The following is a 27,362-nucleotide window of genomic DNA, read 5'->3' as shown; positions in this document are numbered from 1 at the left end:
CTCATGTTAGGGTTTGCTGATTTTAAGAGAGTTTGGACCATTATTAACTTACTTTAAGTCTTTGAAAGATAATAAAAATTATCAAACTGGCATTTAGTTTATACAAAGGCATTTAAAAATTCTAATAGTTAAGTAGACTGGGAGGTATGGTTACATATTCTTGAGCTGTTTTCAGAAACATTCAAATGCCAAGTATTATCATTTGTCGTTGCACAGAGCAGATACTATGAATGATAAATTAAAAAATAATTAATAACTTAGTTTTGTGATGTCACAGTCTTCAGCCTATGTAACTCTTGCCCTTTGTAATGTATGGTTTTCTACGTGAAATACTAACTGATATCTATTTAAGAATGATGCCTGATCTGAGTAATAATAATACTGAAGTACATCAAGCTGATGTACTGCTGCTGCAGAGCAACAAATTCAACAACATATACTGCTAATGTTAAACCTGATTCTCATTCTGAGTGATTGCTGTTTCCAGTTCAGCATTCTTCAAAGATTTATGATTTTGACATTTTTGGCCAGCTAAGTCCTGGGTCAAGACTACCAAATTCCCCTGCACTATCCCAAAACTGGATTTAGTAGAAAGCTAAAAAATAATAAGCGTGACAGTCTTATTCCCGTGATAATATGCTTTCACACAGTATTTACATTTGACCTGTGCTCTGCACTGGCTGAACAGATTTTACTTTCACATTGTACTTTTGATTGTGTGGCTCCAATGCATATTTAAGTTTGTTGACAATACTACTGTTGTTGGCTGAATCAAAAGCGGTAAGGAATTGGCATATAGGATGGAGATTGAAAATCTTGATTAGTGGTGCCACAACAACTCTCACTCAACATCAGCAAAGCCAAGGAGCTGATTATCGACTACAGGAGGAAGGTGGTCCATTCGTCAGTCTGCAATAGAGAATGGCAGGGGGGAGGATCAATAGCTATAAATTCATTGGTGTAAACATATCAGAGGATCTATCCTGGGACCAGCACATAAATGTCATCACAAAGAAGCAACAATACCCCTTCTACATTCTTAGACTCAACATGTTACCAAAATACTTAAAACTAATTTCTATTGATGCAATGTTTACCATCCCAGGTTTATATCACATATTTAAAAAACTGATATTATTGAACATAGGGCAGTATAGCACAGGAACAGGCCCTTCAACCCATAATGTCATTCGACATAATGGCATGGTGAGCTACTTCTGGCTGGACAAGATCTATACCGTATTTAGGCATTTCCTGCATAGTCATATGTCTTAAACACCACTAACGTATCTGCTGCCACCACTCCTCCCCCAACCCATTACAGTCACACACTGCTCTCTTAGTAAAATCAACTTGCTCTGCACATATCCTTTAAACTTTCCCTCAGTTACCTTAACTGGATCTTCTCTACTACTTGATATTTCGACCCAGCGAAAAAGATTCTGAGCGTCTACCTATGCCTCTAATAATTTTACAAACTTCTGTTAGGTATCTCCTCAGCCTCCAATGCACCAGGTAGGTCAACCTAAGTTGTCCAGTCTCTTCTTGTAGCTCAAGGGAGCATCCTTGAAAATCTCTTCAGCAGTTTTTCCAAAGCTTCCATATCCTTCTCATAATGGGGTGACTAGAATTGCACACAATACTTTGAGTCTAACCTAACTGAAGTTTTATATGGCTGTAACAGGGCTTATTGATTCATTCTTAATCCCCTGTCCAATGAAGACAAGTATATCATATGTGACGGACATTGAAAAGTATTCAAAAACTATTAAAAATAAGGAATATTTTCAATAATTTTTAACAAGTCATCCGAGACACAATGATGATACATTTTACTAAATTGAATTCAAGAATGTGTAAATTATTCATATTCAGTTTTTGTTTTAAAGTGCAATTCAAACCAATCACTTAACAAGCCTTTTAAAAATTAACTATATTTTGTTAATTAACAATTAACCATCTTTCTTTTCCATTATTACTGAGATTTTTACTTGTGTTTTAATGATTATGTGATCGTTGTCCTTGACTAAATCACTAGATGGAATGCTCCAATTCGGTTTATCGATTATTATTTTTCACACTGTGCCACATCCTATGATGAAATTGTGTAAGTTATTCATAACATTAATATTTGCTAATTATACTGCAGTACATAATTATCTAAAACTATCCTTTTTTGTTTATTATACTGTTATCCAGATGGAGTTTACAATTACAAAAACATGGGATAGTTCACCAGTCTCTCACAAGGGAGTTGCTCTGTCACTCAAGCCAGATGATGAAGGAATACTAATGGTGGTAGATGCCCCTTTCTTCAATGATCCTCCATCCCCAGCCGGTCCAAGAGGAAAACCTTACAATCAGTTGTGGGATTATGAAGGTAGAGCAAGCACCAGTTTTACCAAAATTTTATATATGAAAACCAAGTATCAGCCTTTTTTTGATCAGGAAATGCTAACTATTTTTGCACCAAATTTTAGTTCTATTTTTAATTTTTTCCATTACAACTTTTTCAGTTTTTATTTTCAAATAAGTAGTTTTATTATCCTTATGTTGTTAAGAGACAAAATAAGATCAGATACTGAACACTGTGTCAGTATGCACTGCTGTTGATCTCGTGACTCTGGAGAATAGCAGATAAGCTACTGTGTTTGTAGTTGCACATTCCAAATTAGATTAGCAAGAGTGTGCTCTACAGTACTGATGCTGCGGTAGCATAGTGGTTAGTGCAACGCCGTTACCATTCAGGGCGTCGGAGTTTGGAGCTCAATCCTGGCGGGCTCGGTAAAGCGTCTCTGTACGTCCTCCTATGGAATCTGTGGGTTTTCTCTGGATACTCCAGTTTCCTTCCACAGTCCATGCAAAAAGATGCAACAGGTAGATTAATTGGTCGTATCTTTTTGGCTGTATCTTTAATTAAATAAACAAACAAACAAATAAACAAACAAACAAACAAGCAAGCAAGCAAGCTAGGAACGTACTGGAAGTCAACTGGCAGTATGCCACATCTATGGAAAAGAGTACAGTCGATGTTTCGGGCCGAAACCCTTCAGCAGGACTGGAGAAAAAAAGCTGTGGAGTAGATTTAAAACGTCGGGGGTGAGGAGAGAGAACCACAAGGTGATAGGAAAAATCTGGAGGGGAAGAGATGAGGTAAAGAGCTGAAAGTTGGTTGGTGAGAGAGACAGAAGGCCATGGAAGAAAGAAAAGGGGGGAGGAGCACCAGAGGGAGGCGATGGGGCTGGCAAGGAGATAAGGTGAGAGAGGGAAAAGGGAATGGGAAATGGTGAAGCAGGGGGCATGGGGGGCATTACCGTAAGTGAGAGAAATCGATGCCCGAAACATCAACTGTACTCTTTTCAGTCGACGCTGCCTGGCCTGCTGAGTTGCGCCCGCATTTTGTGCATGTTGCTTGGATTTCCAGCATCAGTAGATTTTTCCTTGTTTGTTGTTAGAAATCCATTGCATATGGAACTCATTACTTACCATTGAACTTGGAATTGGTAATCATAAAAATATATTTTTAAGCTTATTGCTGCAGATAATTCTGCAGAAACCTCTGGCATTGGTAAATAGTATCATAAGATGGAACAGAATGCTGTAGAGACCTAAAGTTCTAATTCATATTGTAGAATTATTGATGGAAATACTTCCTAGAAGCAACACTGTTGTCTTTGGCAAGTTTACATTAAATGTGGTAATAAGTCTGTTTATTCCTCCAAATTTACATGCACAATAAACTTTTATCAAAATGTCTGAATTTGCGATTAAGGCAATCAAACATAATAATTCAGTGAGGCACATTTTCTGAAGAATATTTTTAGATGCAAATGGCACTATCATTTATGAGCATCATTATCAGGGTTCTCTGCCAGATTCTGGTAGAGTTAGAATGGAGAACTTGGAATAGTACAGCACAGTACAGTCTGTTTAGCCCATGATGTTGTGCTGACCTTTTAACCTAATCCAAGATCAATCTAACCCTTCCCTCCTACAGAGCACTCCATTTTTCTTTCATCCATGTGCCCATCTAAGAGCTCCTTAAATGTTGCTAATGTTTCTGCCTTTATCACCAATACCAGCAGTGCATTCCATGCATTCCGTACCACTCTTTTAAAAAAATCTGCCACTGACATTTTCCTGATACTTCCTTCCAATCACCTTAACATATGTTCTCTCATGTTAGCCATTGCCACCCTGGGAAAAAGGCACTGCCTGCCCACTTTATTTGTGTCTCTTATCATCTTATACAACTCAATCCAAGGTACCTCTCATCCTCCTTCGCTCCAAAGAGAAAAGTCCTAGCTTGCTTAACTTTTCCTTATGTCATGTTTTCTAATTCAGACAGCATCCTGGTAAATCTCACAAAATACTGGAGGAACTCTGCAGGCCACATCGATGGAAAAGAGTAAACAGTCAACATTTCGGGTTGAGATCCTTCATTGGGACTAGGAAAAAGAGATGAGAAGTCAGAGTCAGAAGGTGGGGGGAGCGGAGGAAGAAGTACAAGGTCGTAGTTGATAGGTGAAACTGGGAGAAGGTGAGGGGTGAAGATAAGAGCTGGGAAGTTGATTGATGAAAGAGATAAAGGGCTAGAGAAGGCAGAATCTGATAGGTGAGGGCAGAAAGCCATTGAAGAAAGGGAAGCAGGAGGAGCACCAGAGGGAGGCGATGGGCAGGTAAGGAGATAAAGTGAGAGAGGAAAGTGGGAATGGGCAATGGTGATGGAGATGGGGTAATTGCTGGAAGTTAGAGAAATCAATGTTCATGATATCAGGTTGGAGGCTACACAGATGGAATATAAAGTGGTGTTTCTCCAACCTGAATATGACCTCATCGCGGCAGTAGAGGAGGCCATGGACTGACGTATCGGAATGGGAAGTAGAATTGAAATGGGTAGCCAGCGGGAGATCCTGCTTTTTCTGGTGGACGGAGCGTAGGTGCTCAGCAAAATGTTCTCCCAGTCTACGTTGTGTGTCACTGATATACAAGAGGCCGCACTGGGAGCACCGAATACAGTAGATGACTCTGACAGACTCACAAGTGAAGTGCCATCCCACCTGGAAGGACTGTTTGGGGCTGTGAATGGTAGTAAGGGAGGAGATGTAGGGGCAGGTATGGTACTTGTATTCCATGGCCTTCTGTCCTCTCTTATGAGATTCCGCCTTCTCCAGCCTTTTATCTCTTTCACCAATTGTCTCCCTAGCTTTTTACTTCCCCCGCCCTCAGTTTCATCTATCACCTACTAGCTTGTACTTCTTCCTCCACTCCCCTCAACTTCTTACTCTGACTTCTCATCTCTTTTTTTCCAGTCCTGATGAAGGGTCTCAGCCTGAAATATCGGCTATTTACTCTTTTCCTTAGATGCTGCCTGGCCTGCTGAGTTCCTCAAGCATTTTGTGTGTATTACTTTGATTTCTAGCATCTGCAGATTTTCTCTTGTTTGTGATCCTGGTAAATCTCCTTTGTACCCTCACTAAGGCTTCCGCATCCTTGAGGAAGCCACAACTGAACGCAATACTCCAGAGTTTTGTAGAGCTGCAACATTACCTTGCGGCTCTTGAACTCAATCCCTGATTAATGAAGATCCACAGAGCAATCGTGGCAGCTTTCAGAGGCTTTGGGCTTTGGTCCCACGATCCCTCTGATCCTCCACACTGTGACGAATCTCGTCATTAACCTTGTACTTTGCCTTCAAGTTTGACCTTCCAAAGTGTATCACTTCACACTTCAACAAATTGAGCTCTCAGCCCAGCACTGCATTCTATCAATGTCCCTATGATAACGTTTAATTATTTATGCCAACCTGTTTTAGTTATTAATTTTAAAAAGTAACTTCATTGATATTCACTATCAATCAACCTCAGGGAGTAAACAAGCATGGAATCTATTCTGTTCAATTTGTTATTTGTTTAAGAAATGTTATATTTAAAAGAAAAAATGTTCCTTATTTATTTCTGTCTTGTTATTACTTTCTAATCTTATTTATTTTTGTTCATATTTTTCACCCTCATTATCCCTGATATTTATTTAGATCCCATATTCTTGTTATTATTGGCAGAAATTTTGAGTTGAAGGGGACAGATAAAAGTTTAAGTCGTGAGCTCCGTGAACTAAAGCAAATTTTGGACCTTGGTCTATAATCTTGAAGCTAGAGGAGACTATGGTCTTGGGTGCTGGCTGAACCTCCTGCATATTAAGCAACACACATAAAAGTTGCTGGTGAACGCAGCAGGCCAGGCAGCATCTCTAGGAAGAGGTGCAGTCGACGTTTCAGGCCGAGACCCTTCGTTAGGACTAACTGAAGGAAGAGTGAGTAAGGGATTTGAAAGTTGGAGGGGGAGGGGGAGATCCAAAATGATAGGAGAAGACAGGAGGGGGAGGGATGGAGCCAAGAGCTGGACAGGTGATAGGCAAAAGGGATACGAGAGGATCATGGGACAGGAGGTCCGGGAAGAAAGACAAGGAGGTGGGGGGGGGACCCAGAGGATGGGCAAGGGGTATATTCAGAGGGACAGAGGGAGAAAAAGGAGAGTGAGAGAAAGAATGTGTGTATAAAAATAAGTAACAGATGGGGTACGAGGGGGAGGTGGGGCATTAGCAGAAGTTAGAGAAGTCGATGTTCATGCCATCAGGTTGGAGGCTACCCAGATGGAAGATAAGGTGTTGTTCCTCCAACCTGAGTGTGGCTTCATCTTTACAGTAGAGGAGGCCGTGGATAGACATGTCAGAATGGGAATGGGATGTGGAATTAAAATGTGTGGCCACTGGGAGATCCTGCTTTCTCTGGCGGACAGAGCGTAGATGTTCAGCAAAGCGGTCTCCCAGTCTGCGTCGGGTCTCACCAATATATAAAAGGTCACATCGGGAGCACCGGATGCAGTACATCACCCCAGCGGCCTCTTATATATTGGCGACATTTCACCTGTGAGTAGGCCACAAAAGATGAAGCCACACTCAGGTTGGAGGAACAACACCTTATCTTCCGTCTGGGTAGCCTCCAACCTGATGGCATGAACATCGACTTCTCTAACTTCCGCTAATGCCCCCCCTCCCCCTCGTACCCCATCTGTTACTTATTTTTATACACACATTCTTTCTCTCACTCTCCTTTTTCTCCCTCTGTCTCTCTGAATATACCGCTTGCCCATCCTCTGGGTCCCCCCCCCCGTCTTTCTTCCCAGACCTCCCGTCCCATGATCCTCTCGTATCCCTTTTGCCAATCAACTGTCCAGCTCTTGGCTCCATCCCTCCCCCTCCTGTCTTCTCCTATCATTTTGGATCTCCCCCTCCAACTTTCAAATCCCTTACTCACTCTTCCTTCAGTTAGTCCTGACGAAGGGTCTCGGCCTGAAACGTCGACTGCACCTCTTCCTATAGATGCTGCCTGGCCTGCTGCGTTCACCAGCAACTTTTATGTGTGTTGCTTGAATTTCCAGCATCTGCAGAATTCTTGTCGTTCTCCTGCATATTAATACTGGTCTGGTGTCAAAACTTTATTCAGTAACATAAACAGTTATATAATGTTTTGAAAATTGCTTTCTTCAGCCTTAGCTTTTAAATTTTTCTGTGTTTGACAGTTGTGGAAGCATTTTTCTTGAATAGCTGCAAAGAACTGTATCTTGAAGTGGAACTCTGTCCGTGAGTATCAATATTTTTCTGTTCATACTTGAATGCTGTGGATTGTTTAGAATCTCCGTATTATAATCTATGCAAGCCTAGAAATTTACCTGTGTTGCACTGGGGAAAAAAATGACATCGCCTAGGTGAAAATTATATTGATGGGGCATTAAGGAATTTTATTCATGTTTCCAGGAGCATTAATGCTGATCATTCACATCTGGTCTTTTTGGTGCAATATTTTCCATTTCTATAGTATTATTGTCCTGCTGGGTAAACTGCTATCAGCAGCAGTACTGTGCTCATTGGTGTCTCCAGTGTGATACTTAACCACAACGGACTACAAAATAACTGTTTGCTGCTCACTCACAGAAGAATCAGCTTTTCCTAATGTTGAAGATTCCACTGCAGTGTAGTTTAAATGGCCAGTTACACATTTGATGTACTAATAGACGGCACATCGCAAAACTCTGTTTAAAAGGAACCTTGGGAAAAATGACCGAAATCTGAATCAGCTGGCAAAATTAAATGGCCTGAATTGTTAGGAGAAATTCTGTAATTAGAATGTGATTCTATCTTCAGCAGATGAGCAGTAATAAAAAAAACAGAGTAAGAACACATGGCAAAAGAGATAACACTCAACACTTTATCCTGCCATGCAAGCTACCCTTCCATAGTCTTTGTTCGCATCTATGACACCTATGGGAGAGGGGCCAAATTCAGACTAGCTATGATTTTAGCGAATAACAGAGCTTGAGGGGTCAAATAACTTACTCTTGCTCCTATTGCTTTTCTGTTCTTTCTTAAATATTCCACTTACTTCAACTAAAGAATGTTTATACAGTATGCCTAACTCTCTTATTCTTGTTCGGCGATCCCAGGAAATTAGACTCAGAGATTATGTCGTACTTTTATCATGCCACACTTTTGCATGTTGAGATTACATTTTCTGTGAAAAATAAACATGAACAAAAATGTGAAATTTAAAGTTTTGTTATTCTGGGTTCCTCATGTGTACCACATAACTGTCTGTGTACCATTTACAATATTTTGATTTATGTTTGAGTTGCCTGTGTGGTTTACAGAATCAGAATCAGAGTCAAGTTTATTATCACTGACATCCAGTATGTCATGAACTTTGCTGTTTTGTGTCAATAGTTCAATGCAAGACATAAAAAATTACTTTTAAGTTACAATTTTAAAACATAAAATCAATTAAAGGTGCAAAAAAGGAAGGACATGGGTTCATTGAGTGTTCAGATAGTCTGATGATGGAGGAGAAGAAGCTACTTCTAAAACATTGAGTGTGCATTTTTAAGTTCCCTGATGCTAGAAGTGAGAAGAGGGCATGTCCCGGATGGTGAGGGCTGGTAGTGAGGCACCACCTTTTGAAATGTCCTCGAAGGTGGGGAGGTTTGTTCTCATGATGGTAGCTACAAGAACAGGTCAGAGACTGGGTATTCCACTGCAAGTGACTCACCTCCTTTCCACTATCTACATGGTACAGGTTCAGGAGTGTAATGGAATATCCTCCACTTTCCTGGATGAATGCAGCTTCAAGATGCTCAGCATAGTGCAAGACAAAACAGCCCTCATGATTGGCCCTCCATACGCTGACCGTAGTACTCATTTTCTCCACGTAGGTTACAGTATCATTTACAGAATGTACTGGTTGATACCCTTTTGCTGGCATCTTCCAACCTGTGCCACGAAGAAGGAGAAGGTCAGCTGGCACATGGGAACACCTCCAAAGCTCGTGCATTCCAACTTGGAAATATATTGCCATTTCTTTGTCCTCACAAGGTTTAAATCCTGAAATATCCTACCCATCAATACTCCAGAGTCTCTTCACCAGAAGAATGCATCAATTCAAAAAGCAGCTCAGCATCTCATTCTCAAAGGCAATAAATCCCTGTTTTGACCGTGATGCCAAAAGTGAATAAATGGAAAAAAAATAGTATGATCCCTTTCACAGCTTCCCAAGCCAGGAATCCTCATTTGATCTAATTGCAAGCTGCTCCACAATCCCGTAACTGACCGCCAGCAGCCGATGCTCATCTGACATTCCCCATCCCCAACTCGCTAGATATAGTTCTATTCTCAGACTTAGGTAATTGTTTTTTTGCACTTTGCACTGCTATGGTCTAAGGACATCAATCAGTTTCCAAACTATGTGTCTACACCCATGATCACTGGTGTGCCTTGTCATGATTGTTTAAGCTATCTCCTCTGCACATGGTATTTTTCTACCTTCTACTGTTCACTTACCTTCATTAATGTCAATCTAGGCAGCTATACATGTAAGAAATCTGTCTGGATCTTTTTCTCTAACAAATTTTTTTCCCTCTTAATTTGATTGATCGAGAATTCAAAAGTAACTTATTTTTCTTTTAAGCTATACAGTGTAATTCATATTTCTTTCCTCGGCTAACTTAATTTCAGTCTTAAATGTTTACCCTTTTTTGATATTGCTAGACATGGACAACACTTAGTACTATTACTTGCTGGCAAGAGAAAAGCATGGAAGGTAAGCAATTACATGAAAATAATACAACAATGATTTTGACTATTCAAAGTAGATCTTAGCAAAACAAATCACAAATTTAATTTATTTTACTCCATAATGCTTCTGGTGTCCTAAATTTCCAACATGATTTTGGTAAGTTTTCAGTGGAGCATTCAAAGGTAAAGTATAAGTACTAATTGACACATCATCTGACTTAACACTCTGGTTCCAATTCTTCTGCCAACAAAGTTGAAACTGTCCCCAGCAGCTCTAGTAAAACTGCTTGCAGGGGCGTTGTCCCTCTCAAGTTCAGGTTTAACCCATCTCTTTTGTATAGGCCATGCCTTCCCCAAAAGAGATGTAAAATTCTGAAATAAAAATACAATATTTTGTGGAGAAAGTCATGGAATTAATGTTTAAGCTTGATGACCATTTTGAATTTCTTATCATGCTAACTTCCAAACGGATTTTTTTTTCTCTTAAAACTGAGGATTCCCTTGGCTTATATTTGACAGGTATTTCAACTACTGTATGTCCATTCAGTATCCTGTACTTTTGCTCTTCCTGTTTTCATTTCCTTTGCAGTTGGGCAGTAGAAATGAGAATGCTGTACCAGTCTCCATATTCACTGGTCTGCTTCTGTCATTTCTGACACCTGCAACAATATCCTACCATCTAACACAGCTTTGCTATCTCTATCTACCATCCAAAGTGACAGGTTTCTTTGTGACCACATCTCTGTCACAGACACCACACCACCTTCCCATACCATCACAGGAAATGCAGCACATGCCCCTTCACTTGCTTTCTTCTTACAGCCCGCAGTCCCAAATTCTGCTTCCTTAAAAAGCAATGAATAACTTGTACATGTTTCTATTTAGTATAACGTAGTCATTGCTCAAATGTGATCTCTGTGATTGGGATTCAAATTGTAAATTAGGTGAGCACTATAGATCACATCTGTTCATGCAGAAGTCTGTTCCAAGTTTGTAGTGGCCAGTTGTTTTAATTTACTGCCTGACTTCCGCTATAGGTTGTTTACCAAAGTTTGCACCCTGTTTCAGTGTTCAATGAGGAAGTGAGAAATAGAACCCCGTCCTTCAGTTATGGAATTTGTAGTTGTGTAGTATAATACTGAATTCAACAGTTTCGTGATTCTTCTATTTTTCACCTTCTGTAGTTCCATCTCTACTTTTCCTATAATTGTCTCATTTTGTCTCAGACCATTCCTCTTCCCGTATATTCATTACTTCTGTCATTTATTCATTAATTTTGTCATTTACTTTGTTTTTCTTTACATAGACTTTGTTTATTTCCTTTTTCTCTATGCCTATATTGTAAAAATAACACTCCTAATATTTTACTGAACAATATTAATGTGAAACTTTTGCTTTTAAAAGACACATTGCTAGAAATTCACATGTTCTTTGTACTAGAATAACTAAAATAGTTCTGCACCTAATTGTCAATAGCATCACATAAAAGTGAGGCTTTGAACATCTTTTTTTAGTAGAAATTCAAATAAACTTATTTGAAATGGATGCATTTTCTTATGTTATATCCTGTTCACAACTGTTGGTCCTTCATGTCAAGTCAAGTTTATTGTCATTTAACTATATATATAGATATAGATAGATATAGCAGTGTGTGTATATATATATATATGTGTGTGTGTGTGTGTATGTATATATATATATATATAAAAACACACTGTCAAACAAGAGAATGTTTCTCCGGACCAGGGTGTAAAGCATAGTAGTACTATATACATAACACACACATAACACACAATAACTTAGGAAAGTTTGAATAAAATCTACAAATGAATTACAGATAAATAAACAAAGTAAAGTGCATAGATTAAATATTGTAGGGTACAGAACAAATTGACCGGTGACACAATGAATGCTATGCAGCAGGGTGTTCAGAAGCCCAATGGCCTTAGGGAAGAAACTGTTTTCCATTCTGACCATTCCTGTCTAAATGCATTGGGGTCTCCTGCCTGATGGTAGCAAGTCAAAAAGGATGCTGGCTGGATGGCTAGGATCCTTAATAGTATAAAGGGCCCTGTGTACACAGGTCTCTGATAAACGTCCCCGATGGATGGTAGGGAGACCCCTATGATCCTCTCAGCCACTCTCACAGTCCTTTGTAGGCACTTCCAGTCTGATGCTCTGCTCCTCCCATGCCAAGTGAAGATGCAGCTTGTCAGAATGCTCTCAATGGTGGTCCTGTAAAACAGTCAAGATTGGGGGGGGGCCTCACTTGCCTTTATCTCCTTAGGAAGTGGAGGTGCTGCTGGGCTTCTTTATTCAGGGAGATTACATTGAGGGACCAGTTGAGGTCATCTATGATGCGAACTCCAGGAACTTGGTGCTTTTATAGTAACCCTCCCTACAGAGGAGCCATATATGTGCAAAGGGTGATAGTTCATCTGCACTTTCCTAAAGTCCACAATAGTTTTCTTGGTCTTCTCCACACTTAGGTTGACTTAGTGTGACTTCCGACTTAGGTTGTTGTTCTCACACCAGTCCACCAGCTACTCCACTTTCTCTCTGTACTCCGACGCAACATCGTTGTCCTTGTGTCATCCGCAAACTTGATGACACGGTTTGAGCTGAATCCTGTGACACAGTCATGTGTTAGCAGTGTGAACAGCAGTGGACCGAGCACACAGCCCGGGGCTGTCCCAGTGCTCGGCGTAATATGACTAGAGACGTTGTTGCCCACACGGAATGACTGTTGCTTTTCCATTAAGAAATCCAGGATCCAGTTACATAGAGACGTGTTGAGACCCAGCGAGGAGAGTTTCCCCACCAGTTTCTGAGGCATGATGGTGCTAAACACCAAAGTGAAGTCTATACACAGCAGCCAAGCATATGAGACCTCATTTTCCAGGTGGGACAGGACAGAGTGGAGGGCAAAGGCTATGGCTTCATCAGTGGATTGATTCGAGCAAACTGGAAAGGTCCAATGCAGCTGGGAGAAAGACTTTCATGGGCTCCATGACCAACCGCTCAAATCATTTCATATTGGTTGATCTTAATGCCACAGGATGATAGTCCTGTGACAGGTAACTGTCACCTTCTTTGGCACTGGAATGATGATTGCTGCCTTGAAACTGGTTGGACAATGGATTGCTCCAGAGATATGTTGAATATATCTGTCAGTTTCCCAGTCAACAGGACTGCACAGTCTTTCAGAACCTGACCTGGTATATTGGCCCCACAACTTTGTGTAGGTTGATTCTAGCCCGGGTCTTCCTCACCTCAGCTTCAGCCAGATAGAGTGTCTGCTCCCCTGGCAGGAGAGATGCCTTCCTCAACAGCACTTTGTTCTGTGCACTTCCAGGTTGTTCTGGTGCTGGTGCAGCAGACTCCAGCCCTACAATGTGCGCTGTTTGGCAGAGTGTGAGAGAAAGATTTGGTCTATAGCGTTCTTTTGTTCCGTTTTAAATTCTGGACGCAGATGCTTGTATAACTTGTGTTTGTTCATCTTACAGGGGCTACAAAGGAATTTTTTTCTGGCCTGTCCCTTGTTTTGGGCGACTGGTTTTCTTGCCTTTGCATAAGCAGTTCGCTAGCACTAGGTTAAAAGAGACACTTAGTGTGTTTTTGATGAAAAAACAAGCTAATAATTAGATGGTGGTGAAATTGTTATAGGCTTAACAAGGGGGAGCCAGGAGTCGCTTCGTGGTAGAGTGTACTGACAGGGAAAGCGAATCGATCAAGGACTACAAATCTAGAAAGTCTGAGGAAAGTCCAAACACGTGTTAGGCATTAGGTGCTATCTGGTACATAGGGAGCAAAGTAGGAATAGTAGTATGAATAGTAGTTTATCTTTAAGAATTTAAATAAATAAAACCAATTAATCTTCAGTACTTCAGTAGTTCTTTCCCCCTAAAAGTATAATAATGCAGCCTCTACAATATCACTCGCCTTAATGGTCAGATTCACAGAAACTTGCTCCCCTAGTGAGTTCATATGCGAGAAATATCAGCTAATCCAGCACCTCGGGAACAAGGTGGCAGAACTTGAGGAGGAGGTAGATGACCTGCAATATTGCAGAGAATTGGCAGATGTGCTCCAGATGTCCGTCAAGGAGATAGCGTGCATCCTAAGAGAGCCACTGGTTGAGGCTCCAGACCAAAAAGAGACAGATGGGGGACCGTGGGAAGGAAGCTCAGGGCAAGAGGTGCATGCTGTACAGGGGCCTCAACCCCAGAGTTGGAATTGTCCAACTGTTTTGAACATCTAGCGATGCTCAATGATGACCATGTGGTGGTAGGTAGGACAGACGAGCCCCACTGGACCTTCTTCAATCCTAAACCTAAATTCCATATGAAGGAAGTAGTGATAGTAAGGGATTCAGTTATGGGGCTGTGGGGTGAGAATCTGGTGTGAACTGACATGGAGTCTTGTATGGTCTGTTGCCTACCAAGAGCACAAGCACAAGCTTATCTACTCCCTGTACGAGTAGATAAGCTCCTGGCTAGAGCTGGGGTGGATCCAGCAGTCATTGTTCACATCGGAATGAATGACATAGGTAAAGGCTCGCTGTGAGTTCTGCAAGACAAATTTAAAGAGTTAAGTGGGAAGCTTAGGAACAGAACTGTCAAGGTGGTCTTCTCGGATGTTCTGCCTGTGTCATGTGCCAGTCCAGGTAAAATGGAGGAGATTAGAAGATATAATCCATGTCTCAGATCATGGTATAGATTAAAGCGACATAGGTTTACGGGACATCGGGGCACCTTTTGGGGCAGATAGAAGCTGTACCACCAGGTTGCATTTGAACTGGAGGATAACTCTTGTACTGAAAAGGTGTATGCTTCGGTTAGCTGAGGGAATTGGTGGGGTAGCGAACTTTGAACAAGCCAGGCTCAACAACTGTTTAAACACCTTAGTGGAGAATAATATATTAGGACATAAACCGATTATAGGCTTCAAAAATGGAAACATCAGTAATACACTAAGGATGGCCTGTATAACTCCAAGTATTAAGAATAAAATAAACTAGCTGGAATTGTATATAAGTACATATAAGTATGATCTGATAGCAATAACTGAAACCTGGCTGATCTCAAAGGATGGAGATGAATATGGTATTAAACAAACACACACAAAATGCTGGAGGAACTCAGCAGGCCATTTATGGAAAAAAGTACAGTCGACATTTCAGGCCGAGACCATTTGGCAGTATTAAAGGACATACTTAAGAAAGATAAGCAAGATCGTAAGGGTGGAGGAGTAGCCATACACATAACTTAAACATGAGGCTGTTTATGATAGGAAATGAATTGAGTCTTAGTGAAGATATCTGGGTGAGAAATGAGAGCTGTAAAAACAAATGAATAACATTGGATGTAATGCTGATAGTGATTCAAATGAACAACTCTATCAGAATATTAAAAAAAGCAAGTTCTATGGGTGATGTTATAGTTGGGGGTGACTTTAATTTCCCAACTATCGAGTGGGAGAATCCAGTTACTAATAGATTACAGGAACGTAAATTCATTGAGTTATTGAATGATTGTTTTTTGACCCAGTATGTTAATGCACCAACAAAAAGGGAGGCCTGTCATGATCTGATATTCTATAACAATTAGGATAGAACTATGTGTATGGAAGTTGTTGAGCACTTAGGAACAAGTGATTGTACCATTGTTAGTCTCAAAGTTTTTTGAACAAGTACTTCAGTAAAAATCAAAGCCATTAGGTTGAATTCTGAAAGGCAAAGTTTGTGCAGATGAGGCAAAGACTTCATTCAGAAGGTAAGCTGGGAGGAAATACTTGATGTTGAGTCAGTTGAGGAACAATGGGGTCGATTTAAAGAGGTAATACATGAGTGCAGGTAATGTTCATACCCAAGGTTCGGAAATGCAGTAAAAACAATAGATCAACTATATGGACAATAAAGAAATTCTTAAAAATACGTATACGTACATAAAAAATACATAAAGATTATTGGGGAAAAGACAGCTATATAAGGAATATAGAAAAAATTTTAATGATGTTAACCTTAGACCATAAGACCAGAAGATATAGGAGCAGAATTGGGCCATTTGGCCCATCGAATCTGCTCTGCCATTCAATCATGGCTGATCCTTTTTTTCCCTCCTTAGGGCATATGAAAATATGACAGCTATAGTCAAGAGGGAAATTCAGATTGCCAAAAGGCAGGTTGAGAAGGATATTGCTGATAATGCTAAAATTGACCCTAAGAGATTTTTGGAATACTTTAGTAGTAAAACAAAAGTCAAGGAGGAAGTTAAGTGTCTTAGAAATAATATGCAGGGATGGACATAGTGGATACTCGTAACTCCTATTTTGCTATTCACCGCGAAGATATAGAGAAGGTTAAGGTTGTTTTAAGTGACCTAGAGAGCTTAAAAAATACTTTGGTTGTGCTTTAGCTGAAAAGGCTGAAAGTTAATAAATCTCCAGGGCCAGCCAAAATATATCCAAGAGTACTTAGAGAGAACTGTGATTATATATTCAAACCCCTAACATGTATTTTTCAAAAGTCATTGAAGACTGGTAAAATCAATATGGACTGCAAATGGGCTAATGTTTCTCAGTATATATGAAGGGTGACCGCACTGACCCTGGTAACTATAGACCATTAAGCTTAAAGTGTATCACAGGCAAGATAATGGAAGCAATAATAAAGAATGAAATGGAAAAGCAACTGATAAGAGCAAGCATGTTAGCAGAAAGCCAGCATGGCTTCAAAAGAGGAAATTATGTTTACGTATATGTTGGAGTTCTATGAAGAGGCAACTAAAATTTATGATAACAATAGAACGGTTGATATCTTTTACTTGGACTTCCAGAAGGCTTTTCATAAGGTACCCCATGAGTGGTTAATAATCAAGCTACGAGAGGTAGGGATTCAGGATAAGGTGTGTGAATGGGTGCAGAATTGGCTCAAAAACAGAAAACAACGAGTTTATGGTGAGAGGATAATTTTTACACCAAGAAGATATGAAAGTAGGATTCCACAGGGATCAGTTTTGGGGCAGCTGCTGTTTTTAATTTACATTAATAATTTGGATAACCACATAACAAATAAATGAGTGAAGTTTTGCTAATGACACAAAATTAAGGGGACGGGCTGATAACATTCAGGCAGCAAAATCAATACAGTTAGATTTAAACAGAATCCAGATGTAGGCAGATAAATGGCAGATGAAATTTAATGTAAATAAATGTAAAGTATTACATATAGGAAGTAGAAATATTAGATATAAATATGCAATGGGGGTGGGTCTAGAGTTAGAAGCTGTACTGTAGAGAAGGATTTGGGTGTCCTGGTAGACGCATCACTATCAACATCTAGACAATGCATGGAAGTGATTAGGAAGGCTAATAGAATGTTGGGCTACAGTATATAATGCGCTCAGTGGAGTCCAAGTCAAGAGATGTTCTCCTTAAGTTGTGTAATGTGCTTCTGAGGCCACACCTTGCAACCGTGTACAATTTTGGTCTCCATATGATGTGAGGGGTGTGAAAGCACTGGAGAGAGTCCAGAGAAGGGTGATGAGACTCATTACAGGTCTGCAGGGTGTGAGGTATGAAGAAAAATTGAAAGAATTAAATCATTTTAGCTTATGTAGACCTAGAATGAGAGGAGACATGGTAGAAGTATTCAAAATCATCAAGGGTGTGTGTAAAATGGATGCCAGCTGTTACTTCAGAATTAATCCATCATTAAGGACATGTGGTCATAGGTGGAGACTGGTTCAAGGGAGATTTCAGACTCACATCAGGAAGCATTTCTTTACACAATGGATTGTGGAACAAACTACCTAGTTGTGTAGTTGAGAGTAGGACCTTAGAGACTTTCCAATCTAAACTTGATAGTTATTTTAGCATACTATGTGAATGGTAATTTGGTGAGCTTTGTTGGGCTGAATGGCCTGTTCGTGTCAAAGACCTTCTAATGTTCTAATGTTTTAATCAAACCAGGCATAAAAGACATTTAGCCTGTCAGCGAGTAAGGTGTCCTGGTCACTAATTGGCAGGGTAGACTTATAGTCTGTAATCCTCTGAATTCCCTGTCACATGTGCCCCGTGTCTCTGGTATCGCAGAAATGGTTGTACATCCTCTGAGAATGCTCCTGTTTTGCCTTCCTGATAGAGCAGGAAAGCACAGTTCTTGCTCCCCTAAGAGCTGTCACATCCCCTTGATATAAAGGCAGCATCATGATCCCTCAACTGTGCACAGACCTCTGCAGTAAGCATGGCTTTTGATTTGCCTTCACAAAAATGTGTTTTCCGATGGTAACATCCTCAGTACACTTCTCTATGTAGCTGCTCATAGAATCCGCATATTCCTGGATGTTAACGTGGTTGCCATAGGTAGCAGCCTCCCTGAACATTCTCTACGTTGTGTTTTCAAAGCAGTCCTGCAATGCTGAAATTACTCCCTCAGACCAGGTTTTTACCACCTTTAGAACTGGTTTGACTCATTTGGCAAGTGGTTTGTATGCTGGAATTAGCACAACTGATAAGTGTTCTGAGAGCTCAATGTAGCAATGTAGCTATTATTATTTATCTAGACTTTAAATTTTCTTGTTTACATGATTGTGTTTGGAAGATTCAATTGTTCAGAATACAGTTGTGTCAGCTTTCAAAAATTAGGCTAAAATTCAAATGTATGAAGTTGTTAACTGTTTTCTCTTCACATTAGAAAGAACTGGATTTAAAATATGTCTCTACAATTCATGATCAAAATTGGGAAGGCAAAGCACTTATTCCTTGGAGTTTTTTTCCTGATGGAGTTAACAAGTTTAATGCCTATGCGATTCATGGCTCTGGTGATAAAAGAGTTTATGAGGCTCTGTATCCCATACCTAAGGAGCAGGTAAACGAGGGACAACAGCCTAACTTGTGAGTATAAGTGTTTGCTGTTTATTGTTTTCTATCATTACTATCTAAGTACATAATAAAATTACAGACCTAATACTGAGAATGCACAAGTTGCCATGGAACACACATTTGACCTTTACAGTGATCAAATGTATTATAACGCATTTTAATGCAGTTTTTCCCTTTAATATGTTGAGATGTGATCCTGTTATTTAATAAATAATGTACAACCCAAGCTAGTGGATAATTGGCCCTGCTATGTACTGTAATAGTGTTTTTAAACACACTTCATTAGCTTCACACAAAATGTCATGTTTTCATCCTTCTCAATTAATTGTACTTTTCATTTACATTTCCTCAGGCAAAATCATTTCAATATCATATAAAACTATGCTTTGCCTTTTACATTTGTATCTCTCTGTATATATTACAGCTTTTTTCTGTGATCTTTTTAAAGCAAAGAACTTCTGTGCAAGGTTGTGTAAACCCTGCCTGTGAAGTCCATGCAAGTAAATGTTGATGGTGCTGATCCTCAAACAGATGGGATGCTGTGGAGTACTATCTGATTATTTTCCACTCCTCCCTGATATTTTGTGAGTCTGTACCTTTGGTGCTAACTGCTTGGGGCAAGATTAAAGATGACTTTGAGAAAGACTTCTTTTGCTTTCAAATCCCTGTTAATAGCTTGTTATAAAGTAACAGTTGGAGTAGTTGCACTTGTCAACCAAATTGGGAAAAATGAATGGTATGGGGACATCTTCAGAAGTTTCTGAAAATATCTTAAACTTAGATTAATAGGGAAAGACAATTGAATAAAAGCCTTGTTAAAAAAAATAAGTATCACAGTAAAATAGTTATGGTGAACATTTAACAAGAATTTTTAACAAAAGGACCAAATAAACTATATCACCTGTAAAAGAGATACTTGAATTTCAAGTTATTACTTGATAAAATATCATAGTAAGTTCCAGATTTATCTTCTGCATTTTGTTTGTTGCGTAGCTTAATGGTGCATATTTATATATATTTTAAAATTTTATTCAATATTATACTACAAATATAATAAAGCCTTGAAATAACTTAAAATCTTTGAAATTTTGAATATTGAAACTGATTGTGGAGTTAGTTTTAAAATTTGCTAATATGAATTGCATACACAAAAAAACAAGTTTAGGGTTAAGGTATTAAATTATTTACTAGGTTTATATATTGCCTTTTGACTTTGGAATGGTAATTTAGAAAGTAATATTAATGGAATAAATTTGCTTGCAATTCCTGAAATAAACAAACCTTTAAGTCACCAATACAGAACATTATACTAATAATCTTACTAGTTGGGAAGCTAAACCCATTTCTCATTTTGTTAATCGTGTTTGTAATGAAAAAAATCTATGAGCCTAACTTGCTACTAAAGTGTTAAATTCCGAGGATATGGTGATAACACTGAAAGTGGTTCTATTTACTGGGCGATCATTTTTCATTACAAAGACAGTATTGTGAGCTCTTCTTCTGAATTGTAGTGCACTGACACATGTTAAGCAGGAATATTTCTATGGAGTATAATGATGGGCAGAGAAGAACAGGTAGTATTTATGGCTATGCGGCCACTCATGTCTCTCTTATTTGTATTATTTCATGTAAGGCTAAATGTAAAAGTCCCATCCTTATCTCTGGTGAAAATTTACAATGGCTGGCAGGAAGCCCAAATGCCAATTGGAACCAAATCTACCTCCACAATTCTTTCTGTTCCATTTAATTTACAACTGGGAATTATAATCTTAAATTGGGATGCTTAAACCCCTTTAATTATTTTCATTTGATAAACACTTTTACTTGTAAATATGCTGAGATCTTGTCAAAAAGTCTGGAAAATTGTTGTAACTTTGCGAAATGCAATGGACCACTCCCATGCATTCTCTCTTTACAAAACTTCGTAAATACTTAATTTCAGTCCCCCCCATGTGCTTAATTGCATTTTTAACCATATTAAGTTAATTGACATTTTTATGTAATATGTCTTTAATATTGATGTGGTTTTCTGTTTCAGTCATCGCTTGGAATACTTTGAGGATTTCAGCTTGAGCTCAGTTATGGGAGGTGAATGGAAGCAGCCTAGGTCTGATCTATGGAAGCATGCTGATGGGACTTCATGGTTAGCTTACTTCGATTGTTGTTATTGTCTTATGGTATACTGTACCTGTCTGAGACTCGTTTCTTTCTTCAGCTGAACATTTTTTCATTGAGATTTCAAGTGTGCTATTTAAAAATTGACAATATATTTGGTCTAGGATTGTATTACAACTGATCTGAACTTGTACAAACTTCTTGTACTTCAGTTTTACAGTTAGGAACTCTATAAAGTTAATTTATATTGATCTTGTAAAATATCAAATCCGAGATGGAAGTAGGTTAATATCTTGTTCTTGACTAGGTTAATACACAATTTTTACAGCACACTTTAAACAATTTTAGATTCCACATCTAAGCACAAGAATGAAAAAACATATCAGCATGTGAAATGAATGAATTATCTTCAGGGAAACATGTCTGTTTCATAAATTAGTCCTGACAGTTAACACAAAGCATAGAAGAGCATTGTGGGATTGTTTCGTATTCTCAAGTTCAATTTCAAGTTGCCATTCAACTATACATCGAAACCCATGAATACAACCAAATGAACAGATTTCATCCTGGGCTGGGCCAAGATACAAAGCATAGTACCAACACAGCATGAGGCACATATAACACAGATAATTACGATAGCTGTCAACTTACAGTCACAAAAAATAACAATATAGCCCAAGTCCCTGAGTGTCATGTCCTGTAAATTAATGGTTCGTGAGATGTTGTTGGCAAGAGCAAGCCTGCAGCAGTCTGATCAGTATGTGTTAGTGCAGCCACAGACGAGCGCTATCCTGTTTGTCTTCCACTGAGTGAATACTGGAGGGCAGCACCAGTGGGAGGGGTCATACCCTAACTCACACCGCCTCCAGCGTCTCTTCCCCTTGGCCTTAGCAACAGGCCACCCTGCAGCATGAGGGTCTGGTCTGCACAACAACCAGTTCAGCCACAGTCAGTCTCACCAATGTACCAGTAAACTGGGCTTACAGTATCTGCATTACCAATATCCAAAAGAGTCTTGCAATCACCAGAAAAACGTTCAAGATAATCATCTGCACTGTTATTTAGACTGTGCACTGCCTCCAATGCCTTCCTGCAGCAGGCGCAACATAGCCAGCAAAAAATCCAGCTCCTCTGCTAATGAGCAACACCCTGGTGGGGTAGAACTGCAGTACTTCATGTTCTTAATATCCAGCAATGTCTTGCAATCATAAAAAGGCATAAAGGACGAACAATTACAGCTTTGTCTGGGTGAGAGAGGCCACTGCAACCGAGCATGCTGCCATCTAACGGGAAGTACTGGTAGAGGATTTAATGGAATGGGCAAAGCAGTTAATCCACATGGTTCTGTACTTCCAAAGAGAATTATTGTTTCTGATATCTTCAAGAAATTAGCTTTATTTGTGGTTCGCAAACACGAGGAATTCTGCAGATGCTGGAAATTCAAGCAACACACATCAAAGTTGCTGGTGAACGCAGCAGGCCAGGCAGCATCTCTAGGAAGAGGTACTGTCGACGTTTCGGGCCGAGACTCTTCGTCAGGACTAACTGAAGGAAGAGCCAGTAAGAGATTTGAAAATGGGAGGGGGAGGGGGAGATCCAAAATGATAGGAGAAGGCAGGAGGGGGAGGGATGGAGCCAAGAGCTGGACAGTTGATTGGGCCTCCTGTCCCATGATCCTCTCATATCCCTTTTGCCAATCACCTGTCCAGCTCTTGGTTCCATCCCTCCCCCTCCTGCCTTCTCCTATCATTTTGGATCTCCCCCTCCCCCTCCCACTTTCAAATCTCTTACTGGCTCTTCCTTCAGTTAGTCCTGACAAAGAGTCTCGGCCCGAAACGTCGACTGTACCTCTTCCTAGAGATGCTGCCTGGCCTGCTGCGTTCACCAGCAACTTTGATGTGTATTGCTTTATTTGTGGTTGACAGTTCTGAACAGCTATATTAAAGTGAATGTACATTATATTCTGCTTCCAAGCATAACTCTGAAAACATAACAGAATGGAAAATTGGTTTATGGTGTCATATGCACCGACGTTCAGTGAAAGACCTGCTTGCATACTGTCCGTACAGATCAAATCATTATAAGTGCATTGAGATAGTACAAGGAAAAACAGTCACAGAATACAAAATAAAGTGTTGCAGTTGCAGAGAAAGTGCAGTACAGATAGACATTAATGTCATAAGGAGGTAGATTGTGAAGTCAAGAGCCCATCTTATTGCACTAAGGAACCCTTATAATTGCAGATAGCAGCTGTTCTTCAGCCTGATTTTAAGTGCTTTCAGGCTTCGTATTTTCTATACAATGGAAGCATGGAGAAGAGAGAATATCTGAGGTGTGTGAGTTCTTTGATTATGCTATCTGCTTTACTGAGGTAGAAATAAATTTAATCAGAGCCCATTCAGAAGAGGTTGGCTTCCATGATGTGCTGAGCTGTATCCACAACTTTCTGCACTTCCTTGCTGTCACAGGCAAAGCAGTTGCTTCACCAAGCCATGGTGGATCAATAGAAATTGGTGAGGGTCAAAAGGGACATACCAAATATCTTTAGCCTCGGAAGAAGTAGAAGCACTGGGACGCACTTGGCCGTAGCATCAATGTGATTGAATGAAGACAGGATGTCGGTGGTATTCACTCCTTGGAACCTTTAACTCACAACCAAATGTACAGCTGCTAGCACAGGTTGTCATAAACCCCAGGCTCCATCCAGTGAGCTGCCCTCTGTCTCATAGATCCTGTTGAGAAGTGTTAAGTTATCTACCACTGGAAGTGTCCTCAAAATGGTGCAATCAGCAATTTTTCTAGTAAACAGGATAAACTCTGTGGGAGTCACCAACCACTGCAATCTATACGACAGGACTTTAATTAAATGATGAACAGCATGTGGAAAAAACCTGTAGTAGGGTGGCACTGTGGCATAGCAGTTATACATCGCTTTACAGCGGCCTAGATCACTGATCAAGATTCAGTTCCCACTGTTGTCTGTAAGGAGTTTGTACATTCTTCCTGTGACTGTGTGGGTTTTCTCTGAGTGCTCCAGTTTCCTCCCACATTCCAAAGATGTATGTTTAGGGTTAGTTGGCGCCGGAAGCATAGCAACACTTGCAAGCTATCCAGCAGAATCCTTGCTAATTTGATTTGATGCAAACAATGCGTTTCACTGTATGCTTTGATGTACATGTGACAAATAAAGCTAATTTATCTCCCATACCACATTATTAGAACCTGACAATTGAACAGTGTGGGAAGTGGTCCAAGTACAGCTCTAGCTGATGACTGATGGCTTACAGGTATAGTTAAACATTCCAAGTCATTTTATCCACATTCTGCTGGCTTATGGTTCTCTGAACTTCTTACGTATTTAATTGTGAATATTTAAAATTGTATGGCTGCAAGTCTTTTATAATAGGATTGTACCTATCAAGAATGTGCTATGCAGTGGAGGAAGAGAATAAATAACTGAAAAAATTGACTCTACAGTCATGCATGAAGTCCCAGTCACAAGACTCCCTCAAAAGTAAAGAAGCTTGAGGAAAATACATAATAAAAATTGTTAAGGTGGTTTTCATCTGGAATTGAGATGAAATTTTAACTCTGCAGTTCCCAACAGCAACTGTCTGTGGAGTTTGCAGTTGTCATGTCACCACTAACCATTGGGAAATGATCCTGCTAGTGAAGGACATGACCAGTGCAAAAATACTTGCCATAAGTTTACCAAAAATGAAGTGGAGTGAAAATAGTTAAGAAAACATCTGCAAAAGGATCCTTTTTTTTTTGCAGAAGCACTTGGCACCCTGAAAACACGGGACACTACAAAAGACAAACATCTGGAGGAATTCAATGAGTCAGGCAGCTGTATGGAAGTAGGGGGATGGATGGTGTTTCATTTCAAGACCTTGCATCAAGATAGTAGGGGTTTGACCTGATGTCTCAACTATCCCTCTACCTCCACAGACGCTACCTGACCAACTGAGTTTCTCCAGCAGTTTGCTTTTTTTAAACTTATCATCATACTTCATACTTCCACCAGCCATGATTTCTCTTCCTTTCATTTGAGAAGTGTGTGATTTATTGTAAGCAGTTGAAGTTCTCACAAACTAGAATCTGAAAACCTCAGTCAAATCATGATGGAATTTTTTAATTTGAGCTGTTATGGAAGTGTAAGTTGGTAGTGGTGTATAATAATTGGCTGAAATTCGGTTTTGCATTAATTGGGTGCAGGTTTGGGATTTTTTTCTTCCAACTCAGATTCTTTGATGTATACCTTGTAAGAAATACATCAATGTCATGGTTTCTTCCCAGATTCCAAAGGAATGTGCTTGGAAAATTGGCTTCTGTGAGCTGCTACACGGTGGGGTGGCAAAAAGAATGAAAAAGACATTTTGCCAGGAAAAGTAAGTTGCACATTTATGGGGAAGTAAGGAGAGGAGAAACGAGACTAATGGAGATTACTGTACTGGTGGCCCACATGGATGCAGTGGGCTGAATTGCTCTAATAAGTAAATATTTCACACCAACCCTAAACTGAACCTTCAGTACCATTCCAATGTGGGTCAATAAAGGTTTGAATAATAAAACAACAAATGCTGGAGGAACATAGCAGACCATACAGCATCTATACAGAGGAATAAAGAGTCGATATTTCAGGCTGAGGCTCTTCGTCAGGACTCAAGATTTCCAACATCTGTAGAATTTCTTGTGTTTGAACAATAGAACCTTTTTTATAAACCAGGTCTTAAAGTGTAAATCATATTCTTTAAATCCTATCTTAAATTATGCACTTATATTCCTCTGTTTTGCCTTTTGTTTCCAAATTTGTTCTAATGTTACTTCCAATGAATTTGCAATGTCTCCTTTTTAATCACTTGTGGCAACCTTTGTTGGCGGCTGCACATTGAGTTGAGAGATTCAAGTTCCTAGGAAAGAACACCACCAGTAGCCTAGCCTGGTGATGCCATGGCCAAGAAAGCTCACCAGTGCCTCTACTTTCTCATGAGGCTAAATAACTTTGGCATGCCCCCCCCCCCCCGACCCTCAGCAATTTCTATTCTCCTTTTGCCTTGCTTTTCCCTAGTCTGGTTTTGTACTCACGTAATGTTGTTGGTGCTAAGATCTTCCTATTCATGTGAAAGGACATCCATCTGAAGTGTTAATCTATTTTTCTCTCTCCTCAGATGTTGCCTGAATCATTGGATTCTTCCAGAATTTTCTTGTCTTAATTCAAATGATCAGAAAGTACATTATTTTGATATTGCAATATATCCACTAGCACTTACATTTGTAAATGTAAAATTCTGAATATTAAGACACACTCATATTTGGAGTATTATTGTACAGAAAATTAATTGTTTCGGTTGACAAATTCAATATAGCATTTAATAGAAATTGTTAATAAAGAAGGACCACAGAATAATGAATCACTTCAATATCATCTTGCATTGTGATAAGACAGATGAATTGCTAACATGTTTACTGCAAATTGGCTTTGAATGTGAGAGAGATTATTAAAAATAAAATCCTTAATAACATAAAAGTGACATTTTAACGGACTTCTGTGCAAAATGTATACATTATTGTAGCAATTTCCCAGTATCATGGACTTAAAAAAGAATGTATGTAACACATGAAGCCAATAAATAGTGTCATTTAAAGTTTGAAATTGAGATTTTCAAACAAATCAAATAAACCAAAAAATTGCAACACAACATTTAATATCTAATAATGAACAGTACAAAATACAGCAAGTAAATAAATTTGCTGGTGAACGCAGCAGGCCAAGCAGCATCTATAGGAAGAGGCGCAGTCGACGTTTCAGGCCGAGACCCCTCGTCAGGAACGAAGGGTCTCGGCCTGAAACGTCGACTGCGCCTCTTCCTATAGATGCTGCTTGGCCTGCTGCGTTCACCAGCAACTTTGATGTGTGTTGCTTGAATTTCCAGCATCTGCAGAATTCCTGTTGTTTGCAAGTAAATAAATTATAGACTTTTACCAGTCTCCAACCCACTTTCCCAGCAGGTTCCACAGAAGAAAAGATCCTCGCAAAATTACCCATTACATGGGTTTGCAATATTGCACAGGCAAGTTTAGGTACAGAGTGTTGACAGGAGCTGATGATTAGAAGGGGCTCCTTAGGATTCGAGTTCCAGATCTTGATGGTAGCATTGCAGAACTGTAAGGAAGAGAATCACTTGCTTCTCACCACTGTGGTCACCAGATTAATTTGAGATTTTCTTTTCACACTTTTA

The 27,362-nt window shown here is 39.6% G+C and overlaps 1 protein-coding gene across 6 annotated transcripts in view; it reads left to right on the top strand.

Moving 5' to 3' along the window:
• c4h4orf33 (chromosome 4 C4orf33 homolog) overlaps positions 1-26,721 on the top strand; it is a 50,972-nt gene extending 24,251 nt beyond the window's left edge. For 3 of the 6 annotated variants that reach the window (XM_063046670.1, XM_063046668.1, XM_063046669.1), the window contains exons 2-7: positions 2,200-2,380; positions 7,581-7,641; positions 10,096-10,147; positions 18,818-19,017; positions 21,044-21,148; positions 26,292-26,721. In XM_063046670.1, the coding sequence (XP_062902740.1) occupies positions 2,200-2,380; positions 7,581-7,641; positions 10,096-10,147; positions 18,818-19,017; positions 21,044-21,148; position 26,292 (600 nt within the window). In that variant the 3' untranslated portion in view covers positions 26,293-26,721. Of the gene's footprint in view, positions 1-1,391; positions 1,516-2,199; positions 2,381-7,580; positions 7,642-10,095; positions 10,148-18,817; positions 19,018-19,453; positions 19,590-21,043; positions 21,152-25,419; positions 25,512-26,291 lie in introns of those variants that run through there. The other 3 variants (XR_010017741.1, XR_010017742.1, XM_063046666.1) reach the window with 3 other exon arrangements.
• The last annotated feature ends 641 nt before the right edge of the window (positions 26,722-27,362 follow it).

The sequence above is a fragment of the Mobula hypostoma genome, chromosome 4 (genome assembly GCF_963921235.1).
Source record: "Mobula hypostoma chromosome 4, sMobHyp1.1, whole genome shotgun sequence".
NCBI lineage: Eukaryota > Metazoa > Chordata > Chondrichthyes > Myliobatiformes > Myliobatidae > Mobula > Mobula hypostoma.
This window is presented reverse-complemented; position numbering and strand designations above follow the sequence as displayed.